At 45.5% G+C, this 21868-nt stretch overlaps 1 protein-coding gene across 5 annotated transcripts in view; it reads right to left on the bottom strand.

Annotated features, from left to right (window-relative positions):
- Positions 1 to 15679: 15679 nt before the first annotated feature.
- Positions 15680 to 21868, bottom strand: part of VEPH1 (ventricular zone expressed PH domain containing 1) — a 154117-nt gene continuing 147928 nt past the window's right edge. For all 5 annotated transcript variants that reach the window (XM_044434633.1, XM_044434634.1, XM_044434636.1 and 2 more), the window contains 2 exons: positions 21505 to 21641; positions 15680 to 16799 (listed from right to left, as the gene is read on the bottom strand). In XM_044434633.1, coding sequence (XP_044290568.1) covers positions 16563 to 16799; positions 21505 to 21641 — 374 coding nt within the window. In that variant the 3' untranslated portion in view covers positions 15680 to 16562. The remainder of the gene's footprint in view (positions 16800 to 21504; positions 21642 to 21868) is intronic.

The following is a 21868-nucleotide window of genomic DNA, read 5'->3' as shown; positions in this document are numbered from 1 at the left end:
GGAATACACTGCTCAGAAAGTTATTTCAAAAGGTGTCATTCCCATGTAACTGGAGAGAAGTGGCACTTGCTTAAATAAGGTACGGGGGCCTTGATGATCTGATCCTCCAGGACTAGCTGTTTTTTTGCATGTGTGCTCCTGCGGCCTCCCTTAAATCTTTCTTCTGCTGGAGAGGTTTCCCTCCTGAAATCAAGTGTCCTCCTCTCCTCTACCACACACACATGCAAGAGCCCAAGGCAGCTGCCTCAGACAGCTGTTTTGGGATGTCATGAAAGCAGCTAAATATTCATTATTGCATGTATTAATTACAACTGTATTTTCACTGCCAGGGTAAGTGGAGAGATGTTTGTGGGATTTGCTGCCTCAGGGTCCGAAACAACATGACTGGCTTTGAGTACTACTATGCACCTTGAATGGGGTATGGAGGGAGCTGGGGTGAGGGTATCATTTGCGGCAAAATGTCTTAGGTTCTTCCTCGGCATGACTGTGGAGACCTGTGAGTTGGAAACAAGTAGCTGAAATGATACAGAAATTCTGTTGCATATACAAACAAACCAAGAGACAACTGAGGTGATTGAGAGAAAGTAGATGGTGCAACTTGCTTTATATTGCATTTGTGCGATGTAATCCTAAACATGTTTATTCAGAATTAAAGTTCAATGGTATTTATTCCCATTTAAGAATATGTAAGATTGCAGCCTTACTCCTTAGTAAATTTGTGCAGAATTGCAATTCATCCACCTTGAAGATACGGGCATTTATATTGTTAATTTGTTTTATATTTTTAATGTATTATATTTTAACTGATGTTTTGTGAGCCACCCCGAGGCTTTGGCGAATGGGGCGGCATAGAAATTTTCTAAATAAATAAACAAACAAAACAAAACAAAAACAAAAAATGAAGGCGTTCACCCATGAGAAACAACCACCCCAAATCCACATTTGGGCAATACCTTTGGGAAGGATTTTGCAGCCTCGGTCTGCTTCTTGCCAGCCACGGGGGACCTGAGGTTCCACAGCAACTGCAGGGAGGTAGCTGAGATTTGTGTTCAGCCCCTGCCTCAGCCGCTTTCCAGTGAGAGATGGATTCTGAAGAGGAGGCAGCCAGTGCAATGGCTGCCAAGGTCGTCATGTGTTTCCATTTTGTTCCCTTGCAACAGCCAGCTAGGCCAGGAGGGACTGTCAATGCCGTTTATCATGAGGGAGTGAGAAGGGTCGCGGCAGCATGCGCTTTGCGTAACATGGCACAAGGCAGGAAGTGCTGATGGCACCTAGTGGGAAGCAATTTATCCATTGCCCACAGATGGGCAAGTGAGCTACTTCATGGACTTGGGCCTGTACAAAGCTAGGGGGCGTCCAAGTCTCTTGTTTTCAGGCGAGGAGAGGGAGTTGGAACCGCCTGGCAACACTTACATGGGCCTGTTCTTTGCCTAGCACCTAACCCACAAGCAGCTCAACCTCTGCAACTGAGTCATTCAGCTACGAACTGACAGCCAGTTCTGCAGGGAGTTCATTTCTCTTGTGCTCCAGTTTCAGACCAAGCACATTTTGAAGAGCTGACCAAATGAACAAAAGGAAGGGACCTTTCATTTAAGGACCTCTTAGCTCACCACTCCTCCACTGCCTACTACCTTTTCATACATAACAGAATATGTTATAAATTTGCGCTCAAATGGAGGTAAAGTTAGTCCCAAAAAGGTTAGATGCGTAGCAGCCGCAATGCTTTTTGTGCCTGTAGCAAGCCAGTGTGGTTTTAGGCTACCTGTGCTTTGAGAGTTGCCAAGTGATCCACAAAACCAGCAGGTAGGTTCTCCTCACACATCAGAGAAGACCAGTGAGGCTACTCACTGAAATCCTTCCACAGTGAGCAAGGGTAGGACTGGCTCTACCGTTAGGTAGAGTGAGATGATGATGCTGGAAAATGGGGAGGGGGCAGTAGGATAAGGCCCCTGGCCATTTCCTTCTTTTGGAGCTCAGAGGTGTGTGTTCCTAGCAGCAAACCTGACACTCCCTAAGCTATAGGTGTGGTGGAGAATACTGTCCCAGCAGCCATGTTGCAATGGTAGTCAGCTGCCTGGCTGGTCAGCTTCTGCAGGTGAAATGGGGGAGGAGTGCCATCTTGTCCTTCGTCTGTGAGCGAGGGCTTCTCGCTGACCACTTTCCACTGGCACAAGTATGTGGAAGACAGAGCATATTCTGATCGGCACTGAATGGCCCAGATCAGGCCTAACTTCTCTATTTTTCTCTTGCCTATGAAGTTTCCTCCTGTTATACTTCTGTTAGTAGCAGAGTACTAGGGTTAGGAAAAAAGGCCAACCTATCTGGATGAAGAGGCCATGCTGGGCCAGAGCAAAGGTCCACCCAATCTGTTTGCACAGTGGCAAGCTAGCAACCCACAGGATCAATCAAGCAGGGTGGCTGGAAGACCCTCTCCTCTCCAAGCTCCCTGGCAAGTGGCGTGATGATGATTGGTGGCCATCACCACTTCTCATGGCAGCAGGTTACATATGTGTTGTGTGAAGACAGCTTTTTCTCTATTCTAAACTTCCCACCAATCAGCTTCACGGGATGACCCCAGGTTTGAGTGCTGTAGGAGGATAAAAATGCCATGCATTATTTTGAACAATCTTTGTGGTTTTAGTAGGTGTTGTTGCCCTTCTCTGTAGTTTCTCCAGCTCAATAATGTCCTTTTTCAGGTTAGCTGGCCCAAACTGGACACAACCTTCTAAGTGCAGTTACACTGCAGATTTGTATAAGGGGAGTATGATCTTGGCAGTTCTGTTTTCTATCCCTTTCCTAATTATCCTCAGCATGGAGTTTCCCTTTTTCACAGCAGCTATGACGAGTTCGTTGAGCTGTCCACCACCACCCCAGATCCCTTCCTTCCTTGCTCAGACACTGCTAGGAAATGGGGAAATTGGTGGCTACCAGTCATGGTGGCTGCATATTATCTCCAGTTCTGGAGGAAGCCTGCTTACTAGGGAACATGAGCAGGAGGGGGCCACCACCCTCCTCGGGAGCTTCCCATGGGCCTCTGGTTGGCCATGGAAACAGGCTGCTGGACTTAATGGACCTCTTCCCTTCCTAATGTCTCATTGTGAAGCCTGCTGGTTCCAATATCAGTGTGGTAGTGTAATCACAATGGGTTGTTGTTTTAACTGTTAAGGAGCTATGGTGCTAGACCAATTTTGGGGATGGAGTTTGGGTTCAGCACCATGGTTTGCTCACTTAAACTATAGACTAAAACCCAGAATGGACACGCCATCCTATTGCCACTGGGGACACCAGTCTTCACAGCTTCTTATGAGAGGGCTGAGCTGATAGGCAGATGGGCTCTTGAGTTCCTGATAGGCATTGTTAGAGACGACCACGTCCCCTTTTTCACAGGAAGAAAGCTGGGAGCAGGGCAGCTGGGAGGGTGATTCAACTCTGTTGAGTACTATGTATTCATTTGAAGGAGGAGTGAAGTAAAACTCTGGATGGTGAACAACTGGTCTATGCTTTTTGGCTTGAGAGGGGCTTTTTGGCTTGAGAGGGGCTTTTTGGCTTGAGAGGGGCTTTTTGGCTTGAGAGGGGCTTGGTTCTGGGAAACCTGTAAGCATTTTATAGACGCCTGCTGCTTTGTTTGTTTGTTTGAACCAGATACCACAGAATAAATCTTCCACTTTCCTAATATTTTAAAGAAGATGAATAGCTCCTGATTCCTTCACATTAAAATGATTATGTGCTACTTTGGTGAAATGTTAAATGGCATTATTCCCTTTTCAATTGTAAATTGTGCAAGCTAGATGAAGAATGGTTTCCTGGAACTGAAGAATATTGCCTTTGTGTAGCCACCCAAGAGTTGTTTTTGTACCAGAAAGCCAGAGGGCCCCCCATTCCATTCCAAAGAGTCATTCCCAGCATCTATGGGAGTGAGGATGGGACTGATAATAAAATAATAAGTAAACCAATACATGCAATTCTTAATAAAATCCGCTCCAGTCCTCTGAGCTTGGAGGCTGCAATTTCTAACATGCCTTGGCCACTACACATCATAGGCCTGATCCTCTGCTTGGGAAGGGAATAAAAAATTAAGATTATGAAACATTTAATATGTCCTATTTGCGGGGGGTGGGGTGGGGGGAATCGTTTTGTAGCACTTTGCCAGCATGGCATTTCATTTACGAGCACACTTTCTGTGCTTTGGCCACCGAGGAAGCAATTCTGTACTCGTTGAGAGGCAGGATGGAAAGTAATCAGATGCTGCAAAGCCACCTCTCTGCCAGCATTGAGGAGGTCCTCTGCTAGAGGCCCTCCCTGGACATCTACAGATCTTGCTGCAGCGTGATGGAACCAAAAGGAAGGTGTCTGGGATGGATGTCTGTAGGATCATAGGTTCCTTTGCTCCCAGAGCTGGAAACTAGCCTAGCCTGAGAACTAGCATTAGTAATTCCCTCCACTGAAATTAATGTGAGACCTAAAAAAAGGGAAAAATGGCTATCCTCTACTAGGGAATACTAGGGATTTCTGTGCAGAAAATCCACCAGATTCCCTGGCACTGGCTCACAGGACTCTCACCTGGAGCAGAGACTCAAGCACTGTACAAGAAGCACTATTTTTCTGGCAGCAGCGAGTGGGGAAGAAGATTGGCCACTGGGGAGGGCAGCTGGACCACCCGCTTTCTGCACCCTTTTCCATGGGTGCCACTGCTGCCTCTGGCAGCACGGAGTGAGGAAGAAAATTGGGTCACCAGGAATAGCAGCCCGCATGCCTGCGCTCTGCACCCCCTTTCTGTGCATGCCTCTCCAGTGCTGGAAGCAGCAAATGGGGAAGGAATTTGGTTGCTGGGAATGGCAGATGGGAGAGCTTGCCAGTTGTGCAACTGGGGGGTCTGAGAGCATTCATGGACTTCCTCTTGGCTTGGCTCCCTTTGCAGAAATGAGCCAGTTACAAGAGGAAGTCCACAAATTCTGGAGGAATCGATTCCAAAAGGGTTCTTCCCAACTCTACCCTCTACCTCCCACCCTGGTTGGTGTGAGCTAGGAATGCTTAGAAAATGAATCTCTCCCTGCAACCTCCAGCCTCCAACAAGATTGTTTTGGCTCATTTCTACAGGCACAATTCCTCACAAGTATTATCTGCATGGTCAGTGTAAGAATCTTCCCTATACTAAGTCAAATCATGCACATAAGAACATAAGAAGACCCCTACTGGATCAGCCCCAAGATCCATCTAGTCCAGCATTTGGTCTGCATGGTGGCAAACCAGCTGCCCACAGGATCCCTCCAGCAGGATCGGTGCAAGACCTCTGCTTGCCCAAGTTCCTCAGCGACTGGGGGTATGCAGGCATGCAGCCCCTGGTAAAGGAGGAAGCGCACAGCCAGCAAGCTGTAGCCACTGCTAGCCTTCTTATGCATGAACTTGCCCACCATACAAACCGGCGGCCTAAATCAGTATTGTCCACACCAGCTGGCAGTGGCTGTCTTGGGCAGAGGTCTTTGTCACAACCTGTTGCCTGACCCACATGTTGAGAAGCTCAGAATTGAACCTTGGAGCTTCTTCTTGCAAAGTATGTATTCTATAATGGTGCCGTAAAGTTAAACCCACTCAGGCAGGAGCGGGAGAGGGCTTCCCAATACCCTCCTTCTGTACTAAATAGTTGATGGGCAAGATTTGAGGGGCAAAGAGCTTATACTGCTGTGTGCACAAAATGTACCATAATTGTGGTCATTAAAAAAAAGGAATGCAATGGCTTGGCAGAAACCTCACCCAGAGCCTCTGTAAAGACCAGATGAATGACGAATTCCATTCCAGACTAAGTGGCTGGTATGGAAGCCACCTAGGTAATCAAATATGTACCATATTACATGAGCTCAGCAGCTTTCGGGCTGAAGTGTCATTATTTTGAGTGTCACATGGAAAAACAAAACCTATAAAAGTTTATTTGGCATCTGATGGAGAAAATATGTAGTTGTATATATGTACTTTTGACAGTTTTCTCTGTATTCTGATTGATGCTCTTTTGCTTGTGACTTTCTGGAAGGGCAACCAAAAAGCGTGGCAATCGAGTTTCTCTTTTATTGTTTTCCAAGGCATAATCAGCTACAGGGGATCAAACTTATGCTCCTTATTTTATGCAATTACCTATGGCTCTGAAGCAGGGTGTCTTCAGTTTCACAGTTTTATCTTCCATATTGTTTCAATAACACGTAGACGAAAGGGAAGGATTTAGGACAGCTGATGATAGTTTTAGTGCAATGATGGATTGTGAAAAAACTATCACAGAGTCTACTGACATAAAAGAAAATGAATTTTGTTCTGCAGATTTCCACATGTAGAGGTGTTTGGAATTATGCAAATACGTCTTTATCTAGTAATTAATATTCTCATAATTAAAATTGCTTTCTCTGTGGGTATCAGCACTTGCCCTTGTGCCTTTAAGCGCTGCTTGTTTTTTGTAAATTACCATGAGGGCTAGTGTGGTTGTGTGCCAGAACAACCTAAGAAAAGCCATGCTGAATCAGAGCAAAGGTCCTTCTAGTCCAGCGCCCCATAGATGCGATGGCAAACAGGATGCCCACAAGGCACTTCTTGCCCTGACTCCTCAGCAAATGGTGTCCTACTTTATAGAGGAGAAAGCTGTATTTGAAGGACTGCTAGAAGACAGTCCTTCGTGTAAAGGCGTCCTCTCTTTGAAGGGGTGTCCAGTTCAAGACTTCCTTTAGGAATAAGAAACCATAAGAATGAAGAGCTGAGCTGCAAAGTTGCCCCTGACAGCCAGTGTAGATTGCACAGGCCAAGACACAGACCTGTGGGTCAGTTTTCTCCACTATGATGAGGTATAGTGTATTTCTAAAGTCTAAATTTGCATCTGTCTATATGCTAATTTATATGCAAACTAGGGAAATGTGAGAACTCTACTTGGGGACAAAATCCGATGGAGTTCCGCAATTCGGCATCCTGGATTCCAGAGCTGTCGTGCTGCTGCTAACTTGCTAATGTAAGTATTCCAGACAGTTCATTAGCTAATGGAGCCACCTTGTGATCTTCTGCCTTTAGGGCAAACTGCAGTTTGCAGATTTTGTAACCACTGTAAAATTTGCTCCAGAAAAGCACCTGAAAACTAGGCAACTGGTTGTGCAGAATCAGCTGATACTTGCTGCAAAATAACATGCACCATTATGATGTTATGCAAATTGGGTTAGGGTGCACCAATCACAGTAGAGTTCTCTCTCTACATGTAGAAACCAAGCATGGGCTGAATATACAGCCTTGTGCAGAAAAGCTCTAGTCCTCTTTGTTTCCGCAGTGATTCCCACATGCCTGTGAATGCACACACAGGTATTCACTTCTCACTTTTATATTGATGACAACACACTGAACGCAGGGGGCGGGTGGATGGGGAGAGATTGAAAGATTTCAACTTTTCAACTAATGTCCCCAAAGTATAAAATACTACTGCCACAACAAGAGCTGCATGCTCAGAAAGCACAACTGAATGACACCGAAACATAGGAACAGAGAGAGTCAGAAGGGGCCTCCCGAGCCATCTAGTCTGACCCCCGACTGCTGCTGGCTGTGCTCATGCCATGCCTGCCATGTGCATGTAACAAGGAACCCAGCATCTGAAGCAGTGTTGCCGACGCAAGTGCCTCCCTCCCAAGTCCGACTCGTGTCCCGTCAGCAACTCAACTCAGATTCGGCTCAGGATCAACGAGTGAGTGACTTGGCCAGACTTGAGATTTCTACGTTTTTTGTGTCCGAGTCTCTCCAGGGGTTACCATGCAGCAGGTCACCTGGAAGGCAGGCATGGACATAGCAGAGGTGGTGGGAGGGAGGGAGTTTTGGGGGGGGGGAAGGATAGGGAGGGGGTTGCAATAGGGGGAAGGCAAGGCTTCAGCTCTTCCTTTTGGGATGAGGGAGGCAGTGGGAGGGAAGGACAAGGGGGTGCAGGCAGAGGGGAGGCTTGTGAAGAGACTTGGACTTGAAAGTGAAGATTTGGAGCTTGGAGTAAAGGACGTGGACACATCACTGACCTGAATGTCCTTCCATGGGAGGGGATACCTGCTGGCCCTGTGGAGTGGAGGACAGTCTAATTGGAGCCATTCCAAGCGTTCCTGGCTCTCTCACCTCCTCCTCCCACCAGCGTAGTTGATGTCAGGGAGTCCTGGAGGGAAGCAGTCCAGCTGGAACAGGACTTTTTTGCTTGCTCTCGTCTCCCATGAGCCTTCTCCCCTTCCACAGCCTCTCTCTCTGTGTGGAAGACACAGAGCTTTCCTATAAGGCTGTTAATTTGCTATAACTACTTTCAATTTTGTCATGAATTAAGATCCAAGCTTTGCCTAAAAAGTTTTCCTGCCATTCTGCTATATAACCACTAGGTGGTGCTGTACTGTTGTGGAATAATACAATTACCCAACTAGGAAAACACCTTTCTTTTGCTTTCAGAACTCTCAATTTTCTGTTTTCCAAAACATATTGGGAAAGTACTCTTTAAAAACAACAGCAAATCTGGAAGGGCGTATCATAAACAACCATGAGTAAAACAGAAACAGAAACTTTTAAACAAAAAAATTACAAAAATTTCAAGAAATCTTAAGACCAATTTTACAACTAGCAGGCTCAAGTAGAGTGGTTGAATGTCCTATTCTATTGTGGTAGAGAATAGTCTTTTCCTGGTGCCAAAAAGATAGTAAGGTTTGTGCTTACTACCTCAGTGAACTATGGGAGCTTGTTCCGTAACTGGTCGGGTGATGGCTGGGAGAACCTCAGTCCTGCGGACTTACAGAGGTCTGAAATTAGCTTCAACTGGGCAGGAACATAGAAACATAGAAACAGAGCGAGTCAGAAGGGGTCTCCCGGGCCATCTAGTCTGACCTCCGGCACCAGCCGGCTCTGCTCACGACATGCCCACCATGTGCATGTCCAGCCTATCCTTGAACACCTGCACCGATGGGGCCTCAACGACCTCTTGTGGAAACCCATTCCACACTCTCGGGGTCCTGATTGTCAGGAAGTGCTTCCTGGCATCCAAACGGAACTTTGGCTCCCTGAGCTTTGCTCCGCTGGAGCGCCTTCTGCCTTCCTCTGCAGGGGAGAACAGGTCTCTACCCATCTCCATGTGACATCCCCTCACATACCTGTATGTCGCCAACATGTCCCCTCTGAGTCTCCTCTTCTCCAGGCTGAAGAGACCCAGTTCCCTCAGTCTCGCCTCATACGGCATCCCCTGCAAACCGGCCACCAACCTTGTGGTCCTACGCTGCACTGACTCCAACCTGGCTATATCCTTTCTGTAATGAGGGGCCCAAAACTGAACATAATACTCCAGTTGCGGGCGCACCAGAGTCGTGTAGAGTGGTAGTAATACCTCTCTTGATCTAGAAGCCACACTTCTGGCTATGCAACCAAGGGTGGCATTCGCCCTCTTGACCACCGCATCACACTGCTGACTCATGTTTAGCCTGCAGTCAACCAGTACCCCGAGGTCCCTTTCACAAGTGCTGCTCTCCAGCCACTTGTCACCTAACCTGTACTTATGACACCTATTCCTATGCCCCAAGTGCAAGACCTTGCACTTATCCACATTGAACGCCATCCTGTTGTCTCCTGCCCACTTCCATAGTCTGTCCAGATCCTTTTGGATCTGGAGTACCTGCTCCTCAATTGTGGCCACTGCTCCAGTTTTAGTGTCATCTGCGAATTTGATCAGCAGACTGTTCACCCCTTCTTCCATGTCGTTAATGAAAAGATTAAACAGGATCGGCCCCAGGACAGAGCCCTGGGGGACCCCGCTTGTCCCTGGCCGCCATCCCGATGATTCCCCACTAATGGTTACCCTCTGCGATCTGGGTTCCTGCTCGGCCATGGGGCCAACTGGGTGACTTTGGGCCAGTCGCAGACTCTCAGCCCAACCTACCTCACAGGGTGGTTGTTGTGGGGATAAGATGGAGGAGGAGAATGATGTAAGCTGCCTTGAGCCCTTTGTGGGAAAAAGGCAGGATATGAATCAGAAAAAAAAAACCAAAAAACTTTAGGGCCCCTTCTCCCTCAGCCAGGGCAGAACAAGGCAGTGAGTATAGTCAGCCCACAGCTCCAGCCTGCTTTGGAGGTTTGGGACAATGCTGGGAACACTTCAAGAATCCAAGATGTTCCTTCATCACCTCCCTCCATATGCAGCCACCTATCCCCTGCCTCCCCCCTGCGCTTGCTTTTCTGAGTAGTGCATCTTCCCACAACACACCCACTTTACTAATGGTGTAAAGACTGAGGCTTGTTTGGCTCAGTTCATTCTGTGATGAACACTGATTTGTCTTTGAGTCAGAGCAACTGGAGTACTGCCAGTTTGGAGTAGGACCAGCTGTTACACATTCTGGATCTGCTACGTGCTCTGGTCTGACTCGATGCACGATGAATACTCACTTTGTCAAGAGTCTAGACAGTGCCTTTTATCTCCTATCTTTTCCTCCACGGTGAGGGAATATTAAGATTCTTAACAATGACCTTTTAGGCCTCTGAAGTTTGCTATCATCACAGGAAAGATGACCTAATGTCCGCCCTTTCCTCTGTGGTTCAAAGATGTAAGGTGTCATGCAAAGCTTGTGTTTTTATAGTCTGTTTCCATCCAGAACAACAGAAAAACCTTCAGCAGCATTCCTTGTCCTTGCCAAACAGCCAGATTTAATGTTGATCAATACCTACTGATATCAACTGCTGCTAAGCAAAGGAGCAAGCCCTAGAACACTTCCAAATGTTTGGCATTCCTTTCTTCTTCGTTTCCTTATTCCAAAAGCCTTCATATTTCAGAATTTTCTCTAGGCTCCCAGAGTTGCTGAGATAGTCTGGATTTGGTTAAAGACTTGTTGCGGCTGTTTGTCAAATTTCCTTTTTTCCCTAGCCCACATTATTAGTGCCTTTGTTAACTTTATCTCTTTTTATCTGTAAATATCCTGTTGGTCTCAGAGTCCTCCCAGATCTCACATGATGTGGGAACACTTCATAAGGAGTTTTGTTCTCAGTCACAAACCATGTGACATGATTTAGCATGACTTCCTGTTTCAATTATACTATGAAGACTGGGAATAAGATACACCAAGTCTTGAGGCAGGTCTTGCAAACCTTTCTGAAGGCTGAAGCCAAGTCTATAATTTGAAATGCTTGAAGGCATGTGTTTATGCTTTATGCTTGTGTCTCAGGTCAGGGGGACTTTGCTTTTAAAAAATTATAGGAGTACTTCACCATTCTATCTGGTTGATAGAATTCCTTGAGGAACCATGTCAAAGGATGCATGAATGGAAAAGTCCATCTTCAGTTAAATAAATGTTTAGGGAAATGAGGAAGGGATAGGGAAATGAGGAAGAAATTATAACTAGATAATTTCTGTTTGGATTCATTTTTGAGTTGGGATGGAGAGTTGGGGACTGAGGAAATATCCATCTAATCACCCTTCCCTAATCTGGGGCTTCCAAATGTGTTGAGACTACAACTCTCATCCTCTACAGCTAGCAAGAGTTACACTGGCCAGGGACGATGGGAGCTGTAGTCAAACACATGTGGAATACAGTGAGTAGGGGAAAGCTAATGGAGATCAGCAACAGAGCTAGTCCAGATACAGCTTCCAGCAGTGAAAGCATACACATTTGAGTGATGTATCTTTGAGAATTTGTATTATTAAGGATGTCATCCTCTATTAATTCATGTTTTTAAGGGCATTGTGGCTGGTGTTCTCCCTTCTAAGCAGCTTCAGGAAAAAAGCTTTCTGACTACAAGTCTTTATTATGCTAAAGCTGACCATTTAAGGTGGCTTTGTGATACAAAAGAAAAGTATTGCAAAAGTAAATATCAAATGGCATAAGCAACATTAGAATACTAGATATTAGGGAAATGAGACTTAATAATATACAGTTGAATATCTCTCCTCCCGTCCAAACCCAAAAGAGCCAACTCTACCTTCAAGATGGACCATACTGCTTATGAGTCAATTGCCTGGAAAGTCTGGTGATTCTCAGCTGATCTGCTCTCTTAACTTGACACTATCCGATTGGACTAATGATGCAGTGATTACCTGGCTTGTCGATGGGTCCGCGGGCCTTAACAATTAAACTGATCATTTCAGCCCTCCTTCTGCTTGTGAATCAGAATCTGATTCAACCATTTTTGAAGGATGTATTATTGGATTAGTGGGCCCAGTCCTGTGAATGCATTCTGGGAGCTGCAAGCCTTTTTTTCTGTCTAAACATGCAAAGGACTGCACCTTAAAGCTCTTTCAGTTAGGGGCCATCTTCTATAGCAGTGCATCAAATTAATTATGCATTATTGTTTATTGTCCTTTGACTTTTGTATATCCTGGGAGTGGCTAAACTGGAGTCCATTTCTGGCTTCCCTGCGCATCTTATCTTCAAATATGTCAGTCAATTGTGAGCCTGCAAGGGACAAAGCGATTTAGAGTAGACCCACTGAAATGGCACTTGAATTAGACTAGCTGAAGCACCACCGATGCCAATGGTTTTATGCTAAATACGGCATCGGGATCTAGGCCTGCATGTGACATCTTTGTGCACTTGGTCCAGTAGATTCAGCCCATAACTGAGAGCTGACTAGTAGCAACTGAAAAAATGGGGATGAAAAGTGTATTGTGGGGGAGGGTACAGGTGGAAGCAGTGTGTACGGTCGAAAACCATCAGTGTTCTGCTTATGAAGCAATGAAAGCTGAGAGAGAGAGCATATCCCACGGTTTTAATTTGTTATTTGCTGAAAGATAATTACATCAGAAGAAGAAGCCTCATAAGCAGATGACAGGGTGGAATCTGGGAGTTGTAGGCCATCACGTATGGCAGGCTCTTAAAAATGCTGCCATATTGGAACTTTAAAACCAGACCTGCCATCGACCTTCCAGTTGTTTGTATCCAGAACTGCTGTCCCATCATCTGCTTACCAAGCAGTCTGAATGCGACGCCTGCAACTGGCAGGTAAAACCTCTCATCACAGAAGTGAACAGAAGTGAACACCTATTTGATCTTGAAAATGAGTTGGTCTTTATTTAAGAAGAAGAACTGAAAGGGCAGGGGTGCTTTTAGCTTACCTGTTCATTACAAATGGCTTGGTTGATTCAAAAGTGCAAGCTATTCAGCTTTGCTGCATGTTCCCAATCTTGGGGGGGAGGGAGTGGGGGGAGACAACAACAAAAGGGAAGGCACCGGTGTAGAGGTGGGGTTGGGAAAAGGAAATTTTAAAGGTGCACAAAAGGTTTATCAGGCTCAACACGTTTTAAGTTATACAACGAAGAATACTGAGCAGGTAATACCATTAGAACACCCACAACTACCAGTCGTTGTCTCCATTTTGAGACATGACCTCATGGCCACAACTACAGTAGCTTGTGGCACATACTGGCACATTGCTGGGTGCACCTTGCCATGCCATCTGAACTGGGCAGCATGGTTTGCTGAAGGTGCGGGGGACAACCCTCAAATGATTCCTGGCCTGTTGGTGATTGTGCAAACTAGACCAATACTGCCTCCACCCCACACCCTTCTTTGCTTGCTTGCTTGCTTGCTTGCTTGTTCTTCCCCCATTCCATATGTTTTGACCAATCAACTTGAGGAAGAGTTCTGTGGAACCTGAAAGCTTATACAGTTTTGTAGCATTTTGGTTGCTATTGCCAAAAACTAGTTTTAGTTCTCCCTCCCCCTGGGCCAAAGATTATCTTTTGCTTCCTAATGAACAGAACAGTTGCTCCATGCACTGTACAAGAAATAAATATTTTAAAAACTAGTTGTTTTGTGCCCCTTTGGGATTTTGTCCTGTTATTGACATCTTTCCCCTCCCACCCACCTCAAGACATGTATCTAAGTTCCTTGAATTTCAAGCACCTTGCTGGCACAGGTCTATATCTATTGGTTAGGAAACTCTACGTAATTACCTTGTACCCTAATTATATTATTGTTATTATGATTAACCATCAATCTATGTGGTGCTTTACCGTGTGCATAAACAAGAAGTCAGGACCTTGCCCAGACAGCTTGCCATGTACAATTGCCGAGAGAGAGAAGGAAGGCGCAAGGTGACCGAGGCACAGAGCTGAGGAAAAGTTCGTGCTCACATCACCAGTGCAGTTTCAGCGAGTGATACAGATTAAGTGGTTAAAATGTAAAAAAGAAAGGAGCTGAAGCTACAACAGGTGCAATCATGATAATGGGGGACATGTAGGAATCAAGCACAGACATCATCTAATCTTGAACTGACATCCAGCATAATACAAGTGTTACAGCATTAAAATTCTGGCTAAATTCAGGCATGTTTTCAGGTGAAAAGCCTTCCCCCTTAACCACACTGCAGCCGTGCTGATAGAATAAAAGGCTTCTCTGGACTCCGGTGAGACCTCTGTAGCAGAGAGAATACCTTGGGCACGCTAGGCTTCCATTGTCAATGCCCCCACCTGTGCCAGTGGATGTCCTGGAGTTTCCCAACAAAGTGTTAGAGAAATTAGATCCAGCCACAATGTTTCTGCATTTGTGCAGATCACAAAGGTCTGAATTCATAAAATGGGTAACCACCTACTACAACAATAATTACAGCTAGTAAGGTTTGGGGTGTCCTGAACATCAGGTTGTATGTACACTTCTGGTACCAGCGACGTGGTTCACACTTAGCACAGAGCAAGGCTGGCCAAAGCCAGTTTGCAGCTGTGCTTTAGGAGGATGCCACATTGACCACTATGGGAGCAGGTTCAGTTTTAATTCAGGCAGTGTAGTGTTTTTTTTTTTTTTTTTTTTTTTAGGGAGTTTGTGTTTTTTTTTTTTTTTTTTTTTGTGAATGTCCTATAACTTGCATGCTCTGTGATATGCTGGAAAGAGAGATGCAAGGAAAATCCACTCCATCTCCTTTGCTTTCATAATATAAAGCAAAGAAAGTAACTTACTCTCTGTTACCCACAAACCTGCAACTATTATCAAACCACTGAACGTCCATCCGGTCTAGTTCGAATGGAAAAACTTCCACAATATGGCCTATTTGTATAGAATGGGAAGATATTTCTAGAGCAAATCACCTTGGGTTCCAGTTGTGTTGGGCTAGAATGCTGGAGATGGTGGCAGGCAGGCAGTGCAGTATGGTAAAAGGACAGAAAAAGAAACCGTCCAAGAATGGAGACAACTTGGCTCAACAATACAGCAAGTGCGAAGGATCTTGGAATTGTTCTAGCTCACAAGCTGGATATGAGTCAACAATGTGATGTGGCTGCAAAAAGAGCAACTGCTATTTTAGGCTGCATTAATCAGTGTCACCTGCAAATCCCGTGAAGCACTAGTTCCCCTTTACTCAGACCTGGTTAGGCCTCATCTGGAGTACAGTGGCCAGTTTAAGAAAGATGCAGACAAGCTGGGAAAGGTCACAGGAGGGCAACAAGGATGATCCTGGAAGCAAAGCCCTATGAGGAAAGATGGCAAGAACTGGACATGTTTAGCCTCTAGAATAGAAGACTCATGAAAGATATGATAGCACCTTTCAAAGGCTGAAAGGTTGTCACAAAGATGAAGCCCAGGATCTCGATCATCCCAAAGTGCAGGACATGGAATAATGCATTCCTGATTGTTAGAGCAGCACAACAATGGAACCAATTACGCAGGGAGGTTCCGTTGTGGGCTCTCCGTAACCAGAGGTCAGCCATCTGAGAGGGATGGTGTAACTTGGAGTCCTGCACTGGGCAGGGGGTTGGACCCAATGGCCCTCTGGCCCCTTCCAGCTCTACTGCGATTCTGTGATATCTCGGGCATGTGAACAAAGCCATGCTCTGCTTGAATCCTCCATACACCTAAAATGCATGGTGAACTGAAGGGCTGTGTAGTCGCCTACACTACTGCTGGAAAGATAAGAAGAGCCATGGAGATAACCTGGATGCTCTTCAAAGAAGAGCTGGAACTCAAAGGGCAGTGATGCTGCACATGGGTCAGCATCTGTTTATGACTTACAGCGACCGCGACTGGGATGCCATACAGGGTTGTCTTATCAGCAGAGCCATCAATGAACTAATGGCCTGCTACAGCCTACGCAAAGTTGGGTTTCAGTGACTGTGCCACTTTGCACATTTCTATTAGACATGCTAATAGCTATATTTACAGCAGGACAAAGGCAAGCCATATTCAGCTGCAGGTATCATTCAGGAGTATGACCTCATCACTCTTTTTTTAAACTCTCCTTAAGGAAGGGCACAGCCGGTGAATCATGTAAAGATAACACAGTGTTTTCTTCAGTTGTGCTTTCTTGGCAGGATGTTGTTTTTGTAAAGGACGAAGGTATTCTGGGAACGGATGCTGTGGACATTACCCAGGAAATGGTCCCATGAGCAATCATTCTGCAGCAGAAAAGAGGGCAGTGCGTCCATTACACAAAGGGGACTCTTGTGCACATGATCTTGGATGCACCAGTTTCCCATACACCCTGGAAAGGAGCAGCATTGCAACACTTCACCACCTGAGCAGTGCTATCAATGATGTCTGATAGTTCTTTGTTTTCCTTGTGCAATTCAGGTGATGAGATGTTACGCATATTCGTGTGTGACAGAGGAAGTGGCACACAACTTTTTACAAATATGTGGTCACTTCTCTGCTTTCTCTTTCTTTAGCTTGTGCCACTGCGACATTAATGCACTGGAGCCATTCCTCGGCGTTCTTCTCATCCTTAGCCTTGAAAACGTATGTCTTACTATCTGTGAAGATTTCAAACGCCCGAGGGAGGCTGCGATCTCTGCGCTTCTTAGCCACCACTTTCACACTCTGGACCTTACTGAGCTCAATGGGGCAGTCGTCGGGGTCATCTTTCTGAAACACAGAAGGGTGGGGAAGAGGCTCAGATCTGTCCTGGAAACAAGTCACACAGAGCTTTCAGAAAGCACAAGGCTTCCTGGTATCACTGTTTATTACCAAGTTCTTTCCAGCAGCATTCATGCTAGGGTTAGAATCATGACGAAAAGTGGTGATCCCCTCAGCTATGGAAGAAGCTTTCCTCTGAAGCCCACCTCACACCAACTTTAATATCTGCTCAGTATCAGGATAAGACTCTCCTCTATGAAAGGGCCTTTAATTAGCTCAAATGTTATCTTGGGGCATTTTGTTGGCTGCTTAATAGGCCTTGAGATTTAATTCGAAAGAAAGTAGCTTTCTTGGTTTTAAATTTGGCTTTTAAATTTGTAGTGTAATTTTTATGATTTTTATTATCTGTATTTTCTTATTGTGCTATTGTAAGCTGCCCAGAAATATGAATAAGAATAGGAGGAGGAGGAGGAGACCTAAACTGCTTAAACAGCCATTTCCTCTCTGCAAAAAACCTGAGGAACTTTGGTTATGTGAGAAAGATTAGGAGAAAATTGTCAGTACCCTTCCCAAGCCGCAGCTCCCAAGATTCCCTAGGGAATGTCGTGGCAGTTAAACTGGTATAACACCAGGAGATGTTTCCAGCATAAATCTGTGCTCAGTATGCTGCAAGGTGGTGGGAGGGACTGCAGAACAATCTTTCTTAAACACTTAATTTGTTCTGCTGGAGCCAATTTTTAGTGCTTGCTGAGACACCAATAAATTTTCCATAGTATAATGTATGAATTTTTCTCTTGCAACATTTGCACAAAAGTAATCACAGTCCTCTAACTGAATCCAGAGATCTAGGATTTGGGCAGTTTTCCCACTAGGGTTTTAAGCAGCCTTAATGCATGTGAAAGATGCCCAACTGATAACCCTAGACTCTGATATGCTGTTTATCCTCAGAGTCAACCTGGCAGAGATATTTTCAGCAGGCCTGCATGCCAAGCCACCTGTAAGGGTGTGTTAAAACAAAGTGTGGTAGAGATGGATAGTTAACATATGAGAAAATGAACTTAGACCCATGGTTAATGATCATGGGCCCATTAGCAGCTTATAAGCTTAAGAAATTATTGTTAAAGATACATGGATAGATTTGCTGCCTTACTCTGTGCCCCAGTGCTTGATCCCTGTTTGGTGTTCCAATCTCCCACATGGTACGAAACATGGGGAAAAATGGAGATGAACATTCTAGCTCTGCCTTCTCTTGTAGCTGGTTCCACAGGTTGAAAGGTGAACATCTGTACCCATGAAGACCCTTCTATTTGCCCACCAAATCATGGAGAGCAACCACTCACAAGTTCTTCCTCACATTGCCTTATGCAGTTCTAGTCATGTGGGGATTAGGATACCCAAGCAGAGTTTCTGTGGCATTTAGTACTGATTCACTGGTCATGTCTATGTGCCCGTGATCCCCTCCTCATTTCTCTTCTCAGCACAAGCTCTGCACAAGGCCCTGTACTATCTCTGACAAGACAAGCTGGCAAGAAAGAGGCCTAGATGTTCTTGTGGTGATTCCCCAGACACTGTGAGACTGGACAATGGGATGTGGAATGCTCCATAGAAGGCCTTTTCCCATGTGTTTCAGCTTTTTTTTCTTCAAATGAGTGGGCAGTCCAACTCACTTGCCCACCCTTTGTTTCTTGGTTATTGTTGCTGTTTATTGCTGGGTTATCCTAACCCTAACCCCAGCCCATAGTGCCTGCCATGCTATGCAGTGATCAAGTGGACCAAATCTATGGTTGAACACAGGTTGTCACTGAATCATGGGTTGCTATTGAATTGTGAGTGATCATTAAGTACAAATCCTTGACTAAAGTTTAAATATGGCCAATAGGCATAAGCCTGATCCTTGCCTCCAGCACACCCTTTCCCCTCCTCCTTGTGTCCTCAGAGAGGCAGCAGGCACCGTTCTTTCCATGCCAGCTGCAAGGAGACAGGGCAGGGGCTTGGCCTTCCAAGTCCCCGCTCCAAGGTCACAGGTCCTTGGAGTGGGGCTCTGAAAAATCCTATGGTTCCCCCAGACAAGGTGGTGAGGCCATAGGATTGCACCCTTCATGGCCTAAAGAAGCTGGAGATATATTAGTAACACTTTTCTATTGCATGCACTGCACACGCCCACATATACTCTTATTTTATTGCCTTGAACCACACCAGTACACCAGTAGAAAGAGCTGGTAATGGTGGGATATGTAGCCAGAGCTTTAGAGCTCTTCTGCATGAGACACTTAATTATTGTAGCTATTTTCAGTTTCATCACAGAACTGAGATCCAAGCTCTACACAAAGAACTTTTCCTGCTTTTCCTCTACAAAAACTTTAACTGGAGCTGTGCTATGGTGGAATAGCACAAATAGACCAGGGGAAACTGTGCTTTCAAAAACAATGTTCCATTGTCCCCATTCTAAAATAAAAAAGGGGGGGGGGAGAAAAATGCTGTGAAAAAACTGAAGTGAAACTAGAGAATCATTTCCTCATTTAGCCAAGGATTCAAAGGATTCTAAGCCCTCCCAGCATTCAAGCAGGCTGGCGGCAGATAAGGAAAATCAGGTTTTGAGGTTCATCTGATGCAAATGCATTTCTTGGAGCTGCAGCCATATTTACAATACCTGAAGCTCAAGGGAGCAGGTCTGTTGTGCCTTCCTGGGGAGGGGAATCCACAGGGCAAGCATCGCCCCTGAGAAGGCCCTCAACCCATGCCAGGGGCACCTGAACAAGGCCTCTTTGGAGGACTCTAATGACAACTGTTACTGCAAATGCAGTTGTTTCTTTTGTTCTCTGCTAAAAAGGAAGTAATTTACTTTATTGTTTAGCTTGAGTCTCCAACTGCCCTGGGAGCTCTAATTTGGGCCATAGTGCAGGTGTCTGTGATCAGGTCCATCTTAACAGCATTATGGGCCCCAGGCAAAGCAGTGTACGACAACTACGACAACTACAACTACTGTTAATTTTGGAAGTTTTCCAATTTTCCAAGCGTTAACATACACAGATTAGTATGGGGCCCACAGGCAAGGGCCCATCAGGCCCATGCGTTAAGACGGCACTGTCTGTGATGGGAAAGAGAGGGCGATCCTAGGTGTGTTCTCACAGTCTCCTGCCAGTACACTTCCCCTGGCCCAGCTGGCAGTGTAGAGGGTTCTGGGGAGGGTGCTGGGTGCAGGTTGGAGGCGTTTTCCCTCCAGTTTGTGCTGCAACTGGGCTGGTTTCTGGGGGTGAGCTCCTGGTACTGCAGCCCAGCTCAGGGGTGGTATGCTGGTAGGACTCCAGGGTGAGCGGGGAGCAGTTCATGCCATGGCAAGATCTACCGACACTCCAGCAAAACCTCCCTTTGTTAAAGGGCCATCCAACTGGCAGGGTGGAATACAGATCAGAGTAGTTGGGCTGCCTGATTAAGGGACCCTTCCTCATGCCATGTCAAAATCTTAGTTGTAGCCAATAAAGTTGTAGCCAAATCAAAACCCAGAACTGTGTCTACATATTGTATGGCTAACTTTATTTATTTATTTAAAGTTTTTATTTCCATCCCCTTGCTACATAGCCTTGGGACGGCTCACAGAAATAAATAAATACAAAATAATAACAATTACAATTAAAACCCGGAAACACACTGGCTGCACAATTAAAATCTATAAATATTAAACATTATTAAAATACTGTTTGAATAAAAAGGTCTTGGCCTGGCACCGAAAAACAAATAACGACGGCACCAGGCGGACCTCTCTGGGGAGTGCATTCCACAGATGGGGCGCCACCACAGAGAAAGCCCTCCTCCTGGGTATTTTGCTTCCTGATATCTCTTATGGAAGGCTCCCGGAGGAGAGCCCCTGCTGCCGATCTCAAGGGGCGGGAGGGCAAATATGGCCACAGGCGTTCCTTTAGGAATCCGTGTCCCAAGCCGTTAAGGGCTTTATAAGTGATTATCAACACTTTGAACTGAGCCCGGACTTCGATGGGAAGCCAGTGAAGCTGGTAGAGGACTGGGGTTATATGAGAATAACGCCCAGTCCCCGTCAGCAGCCTGGCAGCTCTATTTTGCCCCAATTGAAGTATCCGGACCGTCTTCAAGGGCAGCCCCATGTAGAGCGCGTTACAGAAGTCTAATCGGGAAGTGACCAATGCATGTGTCACTGTCTCCAGGCAGTCGTTCTCCAGGTAGGGAAGCAGCTGATGGATCAGCCGAAACTGATGGAACGCGCTCCTCACCACCGCTGACACTTGCGCTTCCAAAGTCTGCTCCGGGTTGAGGAGCACTCCCCAGCTCCGAACCCTTTCTTGAACTTTCTTGGAGCAGTTACTCAGGTGCATGTTCTGGGTGCAACTGTTATATATTGTCCTGCATATTTTTAATTGTGTTCTATATTCAACAGCAAGCAGCTTTGCATTTATCTCAGATAAAGAAAATAGGGGCAAAAGTTATTACAATAAATAATGATTAAAATAAGGGGACATATGAAAAGATGTTGCTGCAGATATTCCTCAGCCTGGAAATCAACTGGAGACCAGTGCAGGATCTGTTGGTGCTGTACTGATCAAGTGATGGATTTTCAGACACAGGATCGAACCCTTAGTACTCTCATGCCTTAAATTTCCATTGTATGGAAAAGAATTCTCACTACTTAGTGCTGAGTGATGGAAGAAAATTTCAGAATTGAATGGGTTTCACCCTAACTTACTGATTTTCCCTTGCGAAAGAGAAGCTGATTGCCAGCAAGTGTGAAATAGCGGGTTTTCCACCTTTTGATGAACTTCCATCGGACTTGCTTCTCCTTCAGCTTGCCTTCGATCAAGGGCTGGCCATCTTGATTCACAACTAGGGAAAATGTTTAAAAAAACACCATTAGTAATTTTTCGCTCCTGCTCCTGCTGCTGCACTTCATTTCTATACCACCCAATTGGTGGTTTGATGGTTTAGACTTAATATTTAGTTCAGAAATCAATTACCCAGAAACTATAAAATATTATAAGATACATTACTATATTTCCAAAGACAATAAGGTATAACAGCACACACACAAACACACCTTTTTATACAGGAGT

Source organism: Varanus komodoensis, unplaced genomic scaffold, assembly GCF_004798865.1.
Source record: "Varanus komodoensis strain SLA01 unplaced genomic scaffold, ASM479886v1 scaffold28, whole genome shotgun sequence".
NCBI lineage: Eukaryota > Metazoa > Chordata > Lepidosauria > Squamata > Varanidae > Varanus > Varanus komodoensis.
This window is presented reverse-complemented; position numbering and strand designations above follow the sequence as displayed.